The sequence below is a fragment of the Harpia harpyja genome, chromosome 2 (genome assembly GCF_026419915.1).
Source record: "Harpia harpyja isolate bHarHar1 chromosome 2, bHarHar1 primary haplotype, whole genome shotgun sequence".
Classification (NCBI taxonomy): Eukaryota; Metazoa; Chordata; class Aves; order Accipitriformes; family Accipitridae; genus Harpia; species Harpia harpyja.
Genome location: NC_068941.1, coordinates 29,410,404 through 29,420,133, shown reverse-complemented (window position 1 = coordinate 29,420,133; position 9,730 = coordinate 29,410,404). Strand labels below are relative to the sequence as shown.

Here is a 9,730-nt window from a genome sequence, read left to right as displayed (position 1 = left end):
GAAAGGAGGTTGTAGGGAGGTGGGTGCTGGTCTTTTCTGTCAGGTGGCTGGTGATAGGATGAGAGGAAATGACCTCAAGTTGCGGCAGGGGAGGTTTAGATCGGGTATTAGGCAAAACTTCTTTACTGAAAGTGTTGTCAGGCATTGGAACAGGCTGCCCAGGGAAGTGGTGGTGTCACCATCCCTGGAGGTATTCAAAAAGCACATAGACGAGGCACTTCAGAACATGGTTTAGTGGGCATGGTTGACAGTTGGACTTGATGATCTTGAAGGTCTTTTCCAACCTAAACGATTCTATGATTCTATGTAGGAAGACGACTTTCATTGTGAAAGAGCTAATATACCAAAGCCTTTAAAGAAGTTGTGAAGGGAAGTGGTAGTTCGGGAATGAAGTGTTGGTCCTGATGAAATGAGGGGTGAAACTCCCATCAATTTCACAGAACCATGATGTTTAACTTAGTTGCTGGCCTTCCCCTTAGCGGTCAGAAAGAATAGGGATGACAAGACTTGGTGTTTCGATGGTGGTGGCTACTAAATGCAAAACAAACATCATTTAAAAAAAAAAAAGGCTTGTTTTTTGTTGAACATCTTTATGGCCTTTTCTGTTTCTCAGCTGTGTGTTGGTGTAAGACGAGTACATAATTAGCTGGTAAGGTGATCTATGATAGATCAGATAGCTGCCAACCAACTCTAGCAGAAGAAGAGTTCAGCGCTGCATGTGAAAGTAAATACTCCATGTCATCTCTAAAAATGGCTGGGGACAGGTACATGTGCTCAGATTTTGGCTAAATTGCAGATTTTTATACATGTTCTCTATTGATTGCGCTTAAATGGCAGAATTCGACTTTGCTGTTGAATGTTGCAGAAAAGCTAATGAACATGGGTACCTGCACCTTTGCTTTGCAAGGCTGATGATGACGAGCCAGCACTTAGTCCACTGTTTGCCAGTGTGTAATAAAAAGCGTCATTTAAAATCATATTTTTGGGCTGTCTTTTGCAGATACTGTAAGATATTGTGGATATTGTGGTGTTATGTTCTCAAGCAGTTGTTTTTGCTCATTGTTGAGTTCTTCACTAATTCTTCTCCAGGTTGTTTAGCCTGCAGAAAAGGAGGCTGAGGGGAGACCTTATTGCTCTCTACAACTACCTGAAAGGAGGTTGTAGCGAGGTGGGTGTTGGTCTTTTCTCCCAAGTGACAAGTGATAGGACAAGAGGAAATGGCCTCAAGTTGCGCCAGGGGAGGTTTAGATTGGATATTAGGCAAAATTTCTTCACTGAAGGTGTTGTCAGGCATTGGAACAGGCTGCCCAGGGAAGCGTTTTGAGTCACCACCCCTGGAGGTATTTAAAAGACATGTAGATGTGGTATTTAAAAGACGATGTAGATGTGGCATTTAAGGCCATGGTTTAGTGGTGGACTTGGCAGTGTTAGGTTTACAGTTAGACTCGTTGATCTTAAAGGTCTTTTCCAGCCTAAATGATTCTACGATTCTAATGTTTTAAAGAAAAAATTGCAACCCGCTGTGGTGACTGTAGGTGTAGCGTTTAGAAAAGCGAGGATTTGAACTGGCGTTTCTCCTGAGGCAAAAAAAGAACAGCACTACCGCCCTCCACCTCTCCTCAAGGAAGGAAAGATGCTCTGAGGAGTGAAGGGGCGGGGGGGGGGGGGGAGCCGCTGCCTCTTGCGCAGGCGCGACAACGGCCCGCCGCGTTCGCGCGATCCGAAGCAACCCCCCTCGCTGGCGCGCGGCGGCCGCCGACCAATGGCGGGGGGGGGAAGGGGGCGTGGCCGGTGCGCTGCCGGCGCGCAGCAGGAAGGCGCCCGAAATTTGAAAGCGGCGGGAGGTGCGCGGGGGCGATGGCTCGGCCGGGTCCCACGGCCGCGGTGTTTTCGGCCTCGTCGCGGCGGCCTGGGATGGCGGAGGCTTTGGTGAGAGAGCGCGAAGCGGCGGCGGGGGGGGGGGGGGGGGGGGGGGGCTGTGGGGGTCAGTGGCCGTTCCCTTCCGTAACAGTCGCGGCGCGGCCTTCTCCTCGCTGCGCTCCTGAGGGGCGGGCCCGTCCTTTCGACCCTGAGGGCGCGGTGAGGCTCTGCGCGTTCCCCGCTTTCCCCCGAGAAGAGCGGGGCGGGTGTTAGTGCTTTGCCCTCCGCCTTCTTGGCGCCGGTTGCTGGCACAGGCACTTCTGCTCTGAGGGCTTGTCTGTTGGGAACCCCATTTCCCTTAGCCTGCCTGCAACTGCGCCTGTCGCTCGTCTCTGGAGACCTTCCTTTCACCGATTAGCGTGTAAAGAACCAGCGACTCTTGTCTAGACATGGTAGAGACATACTATTCTTCTTCCTACCGTCCTCTGTCAGCGGTACACGGGGAGTTTAAGTTTTAAAAGCTCATTAAGCGTAGTGGGATATGAACATAACAATAAACTGTTATAAGCTCTTCTAGATCCGTTGCAGGAATTTTTAATTTTCTTATGCGAAAGGTTGCTTGTCAGTTGATTATACTGCACTCTGCTGCAAGCGGAAGAAGTTTAAGCCTGAGAGACTGAGTTGCTGTGGAGTATGGCTCTGCACTGTTTCTGAAGTGATGACTTTTGGTCAGTCGTTTTCCCGTGCGACCTAGAGCTTCTTCCTGCCATTTTAAGTTGATGTTGAAAATTTGCAGTGCAATAAATCATTAAGTGGTTTTGGTTATTTTAATTACCGGAAGTAATATTCAAAGAGGAATCACAAAGAAGTACAAAGTAATGTCAGTATGGCAAACTTAGGAAAAATGCGCTAAATTCTTTTGTATTAGGACTAGATAATCTCCATGTTGACATACACTTTCCAGTTTACACAAATGAAGAAGAGGTCATAATTGTTTTTCAGCTAAACAGGTAGAAATTTTTTGAGACATTTTCTTGTCACATTAGTGAAAAACGGCACTCTGCTTAGCTCTTCATTTTTTCTTGACTTGCCCTTCCTGTTTTTATCCTCTACAGTCTGTGTCTGTTCCCAGCTCAGTAGGCTGTATTTCATTTGTTGGCCTGAATAGTAACGCTGATAATATACTGTCGTTTGAATTATTACTGCTGTAGTTGTGCTAATAGATGACTGGAGTCATGTCTGCTATTTGAATGACTTTGATTATACTCGGGATTCAAGTATATGAAGAAGTGCTGGGAGTTAATTGAGAGTTTTACTATGGAACAGCTGATGTCCTCTCACTGCCTGTCAATGAGGTCTTGCCTGTGATAAACACAGGGTAAGAATCTCTATGTGAGCAGTTCTCAGAGCAGCAGATATGTCATAAGGTTATGTCCTAACTTGCTTTGTGGTAGTTCATTCATTCTCCTTACTTCAAAGATTGTATCTATAGTCATCACAGAAATGTTAACCAAATCCTTAGGTTCTCTGATTTCTGTTATGTAAGTTTCTTGCAAGTCTCTCTGACTTTAAATGCAACAGATGCTTGAAGATTCTTGAGGAAAGCTGAATTTCTGGCAGTTGTCACAGGGGTTGTAGCTACTTGGCATTCTAAGAAAAACAGGGCTGCAGTAACTCCCACTAGTTTCAGATGGATCGAGAATCCTTGAGACTTGCTTACACGAGAAACAGGAGGTTGGTCACTTATTTGTTTTTCTGTCGAATGTTACGAGTGCTTAGTAAAAATTGATCCTTATTTCTTCACAGAATCATTTTAAAAAAGACTACAGAGCAAGATTCTGCCATGGAGGAGGGTAATTTACATTTAAAATTTTATTCTCAAATAGGATTGTTTGGAAAACTTATGTTGATTTTTGTCCGAGCGCTTAATGTCAGAGCTATTGGGTGTATCTTATTAAACTGATCATATGATGTTTCCCAAACTTCTTGTATTTCTTAGCGGTGGGGGGAGCAAATTGTGCAGGGGGTGGGGGGCTGTGACAAAGCACCAAGGATTTCCTTTGAATTCCTCTGCTGAGGCAGCAGAACTGTGGTGTAGCTATACCTAAGCTACCCCTAGCTAGGCTACCTGAGCACAGAAGCAGTAGTCTGTGCAAACATTTTGCCTCTCGAGAGGTAGAGAAATGAAGCCCATGCAGAGTTCTAGCTTATTTGGCCCTTGCTGGTAAATGTTAGAGGTGAGTTTGAGTATTGGCAGTGCTGTAGCTTTCTTTAAAGGCATGTCAGTAGTCTGTGAGCTTTTTGTTACTGGAATTCATTTTTAGACATGCATTTCATGAGCTTACCAAATCTACCAAAATACCTGTTTTTAAAGGCATATAATAATCATTATGGGAGAAATACTCCATGGCTTTTCCCTTGTTATCTTGGTTTTGATCAACGTGGTCTGGCTAGTGGATCACTTCTGCCATTTTCATTTGTCCTGGGGAGGTTTGAAGTAGTAATCCAAGCAGCTGAGCCATTCACTTGCTTACAAATTTGATACCTCAAGCCAATTCTTGCTGCTAAAACTTTTGTAGAAGCACAGAGTAACTGTGGATAAGCAGTAGAAAGAGAAGCAGAAGGTTGAATACTTGTATGAAGGGATAGGTGTGCAGCCTATACATTACATTTCTGGGCCTGCTGAGACTGGATCACTGTGCAGGCAACATTACTTGAGGGCTGATTTTTTAAAAATGTATTTATTTCAAGCGAGAATCTCTATTCATCCCAAAGCTATTTTACCTGAGAACTGTTGTAGTAGTTGTATGTTTTCTTTTATGTAAAGAGATTTTTTCAATCTCATCATATTCTGTGATAGTGGGGCTTTTTTTCCTGGAATCCTTATTTAGACAAGTTTTTTTGCAGATATCTCTGCATGGAAATGGTAGGTAAAATATATTGAAGTTGGGACTAGTGGAAATAATTTAAAATATGAAGAACTTTACTACTTTTATATTGCTGGGATAGGAACATTTAGTATTTTTGATTTAAATATTTTTTTCCCCTTTTTTTTCTAGAAATAAGATTGATGTACAGCCAGGTCAAAACGTACTGACAGTCATACAGGATTGTTTCGAAAGTAAGCTTTTATTTGGTGTTTTGCTTAATTTGCTGGTTAAAGAAAAAAAATAATTTCTTCCTCGTATTATATTTAGTGGTAAATAAATAGAAATAAAAAATAGAGATAAAATGGATAAAAATAAAGTCTTTTTCACGGTCTTCAAAAGCATGCCAATCCCAGACACTTAAAACTGTGTCTTAGCTGTCTTATGAAGGTAAACTTTCTCCCCAGTAGCTGGTTTCTTTCTTGTTTGGATTTACATGACCTTAATGAGCCGTAGCAACTTGTTAAAATAAATGAAACCTGGACAATTCCAAGAATCTCTTATTTATAGTTTTTTCTTTATAGGTTGTAGCAGTGATCTTGAAATAAGCTCTCCAAGTGCAACCTGTTGCTCAACTCCTATTGTCAGAAATGAGAAGAGGACTTCAATACAGAGCCAAAGGGTAAGTTAGTTATGGCAGTGTCACAACGTAGCATTGGGTACAGTTTCACTTGGGTACAAGTTTAGCTCTGTAGGATTTAGTTCTGTATGAGTGTTGAATGAATAAACTCCATATATCACTTGTAGTAGTATATAGGCTGTAATTTAACCTTCTGTAATAGTTGTTGGTAATGTTTCTTTCTTAGTTTGTTGTGCTCTAATAGTAAATATTCTATAACTAGATTTATTTAATAGATTATTTTCTTGGTTTTTTGCTAACATAAGCTTTTTCAGCTTTTTGTACAGGATAGTTAAATTTCTCATGGTCTCAGGTTGAAGCATGCTGCCTCATAACTGGTGGTGGGTATGGCTGTCTTGGACTCCACTGGGGTTGATTTCTGTCACTTTGGCAGATATATGGACACAGTTCTTCCGATGGATAGTGAAATTGAAAGATGATTCTTGTATAAAAGCAACTTGTCAACTCCTGATAAAGTTATCTGTACTATAAGTTTGTGCATCTGTAACTTTGTGGAAGAGTAGAAGCAAGTTGAAGGACTTGTTAATGTGCTGTCTGAGAGAATGATGCCAATAATCTAGTTTGTATATTTAGTTTTAATATTTTGATTCTAGTAGTTTTTTGTAAAAATAGGGTATTCTATTAATGGCGGTGTTGAGAACAGACATCCTTTATAATGGTGTTTGTTTACTTCAGTCTGATGTTAGAATACCGTTGTCCTGGTTTCAGCTGGAATAGAGTCAACTGTCTTCCTAGTAGCTGGTACGGTGCTATGTTTTGAGTTCAGCATGTGAAGAATGTTGATAACACTGATGTTTTCAGTTGTTGCTCAGTAGTGTTTAGACTAATGTCAAGGATTTTTCAGCTTCTCATGCCCAGCCAGCGAGAAAGCTGGAGGGGCACAAGAAGTTGGCACAGGACACAGCCAGGGCACCTGACCCAAACTGGCCAACGGGGTATTCCATACCATGTGACGTCCCATCTAGTATAGGAACGGGGAAGTGGGGGCTGGGAATCGCCGCTCGGGGGACTGGCTGGGTGTCGGTTGGCGGGTGGTGAGCAATTGCACTGCGCATCATTTGTACATTCCAATCCTTTCATTATTGCTGTTGTCATTTTATTAGTGTTATCATTATCATTATTAGTTTCTTCTTTTCTGTTCTATTAAACCGTTCTTATCTCAACCCACGGGTTTTGCTTCTTTTTCCTGATTTTCTCCCCCATCCCACTGGGTGGGGGAGAGTGAGTGAGTGGCTGCGTGTTTAGTTGCTGGCTGGGGTTAAACCACGACAACCGTATAACCTCAGAGTGATTCTTGCAAAACCTCAGCCTGACTTAATAAAGGTGAATTAAATTCCTTAAATTAATTCATTCTAATGAAAAGAGTAAATAGCTTGCCTGTGGACTAGCAGGATGTCTGTTCAAAGCTGCAAATTGGTATCTACTGTACACACTGTTTTACCTGTTGTTTGAAATTCACAGTTTTAGAAAGTCTTAAGTGATAGAAAATTGAAGTGTTTAGTTAAAATAGAACTGTGCTTCAAATAAGTAAGAATTAAGGGAAGGAAATTATATTGTGTTCTGTAGAAATTTATATTCCTGTCAAAATACTGTTGCTTTATCAAATATTTTACTTTGTCTCATTATTTGTTATCAACTATGACAGCCAAAGGCACGGTTAACTAACTCTGTGAAAAGAGCCTGTAATTCTGCAGAGTCCTTACCTGCATCACCACTAAAACCAGTCAGCAGCAGAGGTTGGTAGCACTATTATTGAATTAAGTTTTTTGGGGGTAACTATTTTTTGGGATTTTGTAAGGTTTTGAGTAGAAGAATTAAACCTGTTCTATATACATGGCAGGATGGTCACATGAATCACCTCTGAAGCCTGCAATACATGATCACGTAACTGATTCTGAAAAACCAAAGTCTCCTGTGTCTGAAAGAGAAACAAATAATATGTTAAAAGATGTTGAAGCACTGTGCAAAAGTCCTGCCGCATCTTTGGACTCTGAGGATGATTATGGGGCTATTGGATCACCTCTTCTTCTGGAGGAAGCAAAAAGGTCTGTGCATGTGTAAGTAGAGCTGAATGTGGTGGTGGTGGTGTCATGTCCCTGGCCCCCCAGGCCCCTTATGGTAGATTAACATGGTGGTTTCAATCATTTATGAGTTTAGATTGTGAACTCATAAAAAATAATCCCAAGTTTTTCAGAAAATTTCTGTATCTGGGTTTAGAAAGGGAAAACTGTTTTTTATTAAATATTCTACTTAGACCATAGGACTCGCTTTGAGAAACCTAGTCTACTGGGGGCTGATGGGGCTCATCTGTCAGAGAAGGGGAGGAGCATCTTTGGTCATAGGCTTGCCAAGCTGGTGAAGAGGGCTTTAAACTAAAGTTGCTGGGGGAGTGGAACCTCAGTCCATCCCACTGCTACCACTTTGATGCCAGTGCCAGCAATAGATGCCCAGAGCCTGGAGAGGTATCACAGGTCAGCAGGAGAGCCCCTGCAGAGCAGCACAGAGGAATTCCAGCCACTCCAGCCAGTAAGTCAGCTTTATTGGGGGCCCAGCTTAAATGCCTCTATGCAAATGCACGTAGCACAGGGAATAAACAAGAGGAGTTAGAGATGTGTGCATGCCTACAGGGCTATGATCTTATTGGCATCACAGAGATGTGGTGGGATGGCTCCTATGACTGGAGTGTTGGAATGGAAGGATACAGGAAGGACAGGCAGGGGAGATAAGGAGGGAGTGTTGCCGTTGATGTCAGTGACCAGCTGGAGTGCATGGAGCTCTGCCTGGGAATGGATGAGGAGCCAACAGAGAGCTTATGGGTCAGGATTAAAGGGAGGGCAGGGACGGGTGACATAGTGGGAGTCTGCTACAAGCCACCTGACTAGGAAGACCAAGCAGATGAGACCCTCCATAGACAGGTAGGAGCAGCCTCACATTCACAAGCCCTGGTCCTCATGGGGGACTTCATCCACCCTGATAACTGTTGGAAGGACAACACAGCAGGGCATAAACAGTCCAGGAGGTTCCTGGAATGCGTTGATGACAACTTACTTCTCCAAGTGATAGAGGAGCCAACAAGAAGAGGTGCTATGCTGGACCTTGTTCTCACCAACAAGGAGGGGCTGGTGGGGAATGTGAAGCTCAAGGGCAGCCTTGGCTGCAGCGACCATGAAATGGTCGAGTTCAAGATCCTTTAGGCAGAGAGGAGGGTGCACAGCAAGCTTGCTACCCTGGACTTGGGGCCTGGAGCACAAATCTTATGAGGAGCGGCTGAGGGAACTGGGGTTGTTTAGTCTGGAGAAAAGTAGGCTGAGGGGAGACCTTATCGCTCTCTACAACTACCTGAAAGGAGGTTGTAGGGAGGTGGGTGCTGGTCTTTTCTGTCAGGTGGCTGGTGATAGGATGAGAGGAAATGACCTCAAGTTGCGGCAGGGGAGGTTTAGATCGGGTATTAGGCAAAACTTCTTTACTGAAAGTGTTGTCAGGCATTGGAACAGGCTGCCCAGGGAAGTGGTGGTGTCACCATCCCTGGAGGTATTCAAAAAGCACATAGACGAGGCACTTCAGGACATGGTTTAGTGGGCATGGTTGATGGTTGGACTCGATCTTAAGTGTCTTTTCCAACCTAAGCGATTTTATGGCCAGGAGAGCAGACTTTGGCCTCTTCAGGGATCTGCTTAGTAGAGTACCATGGGATAAAGCCCTGGAGGGAAGAGGGGCCACAAAAAAGCTGGTTAATATTCAAGGAACCCCTCCTCCAAGCTCAGAAGCAATGCATTCCAACAAAGAGGAAGTCAGGCAAAAATGCCAGGAGGCCTGCATGGATGAACAAGGAGCTCCTGGACAAACTCACACAAAAGGGAAGCCTACAGAGGGTGGAAGCAAGGACAGGTAGCCTGGGAGGAATACAGAGAAATTGTCCGAGCAGCCAGGGATCAGGTTAGGAAAGCTAAAGCCCTGATAGAATGTTCAGCCTGGAGAAGAGAAGGCTCTGGTGAGACCTTGTGGTAGCCTTCCAGTACCTAAAGGGGGCCTATAAGAAAGCCAGGGAGGGACTTTTTACAAGGGCATGTAGTGATAGGACAAGGGGTAATGGCTTTAAACTGAAAGAGGGTATATTCAGACTAGGTGTAAGGAAGAAGTTCTTCACTGCGAGGGTGGTGAGGCACTGGAACAGGTTGCGCACAGAGGTTGTGGATGCCCCATCCCTGGTGTCCCTGCCCATAGCAGGGGGGTTGGAACTAGATGATCTTTAAGGTCCCTTCCAATGCAAACCATTCTATGATTCATTCTGTGATTCTGGGGA

General features: G+C 43.8%; 1 protein-coding gene across 3 annotated transcripts in view; it reads left to right on the top strand.

Annotated features, from left to right (window-relative positions):
- The first annotated feature begins 1,828 nt into the window (after positions 1–1,828).
- The window catches only part of CENPC (centromere protein C), a 31,381-nt gene continuing 23,479 nt past the window's right edge, over positions 1,829–9,730 (top strand). Inside the window, exons 1-6 of one of the 3 annotated variants that reach the window (XM_052774063.1) lie at positions 1,829–1,929; positions 3,667–3,713; positions 4,920–4,981; positions 5,312–5,409; positions 7,073–7,163; positions 7,268–7,472. In XM_052774063.1, the coding sequence (XP_052630023.1) occupies positions 1,858–1,929; positions 3,667–3,713; positions 4,920–4,981; positions 5,312–5,409; positions 7,073–7,163; positions 7,268–7,472 (575 nt within the window). In that variant the 5' untranslated portion in view covers positions 1,829–1,857. Of the gene's footprint in view, positions 1,930–3,666; positions 3,714–4,919; positions 4,982–5,311; positions 5,410–7,072; positions 7,164–7,267; positions 7,485–9,730 lie in introns of all 3 variants that reach the window. The other 2 variants (XM_052774053.1, XM_052774070.1) reach the window with 2 other exon arrangements.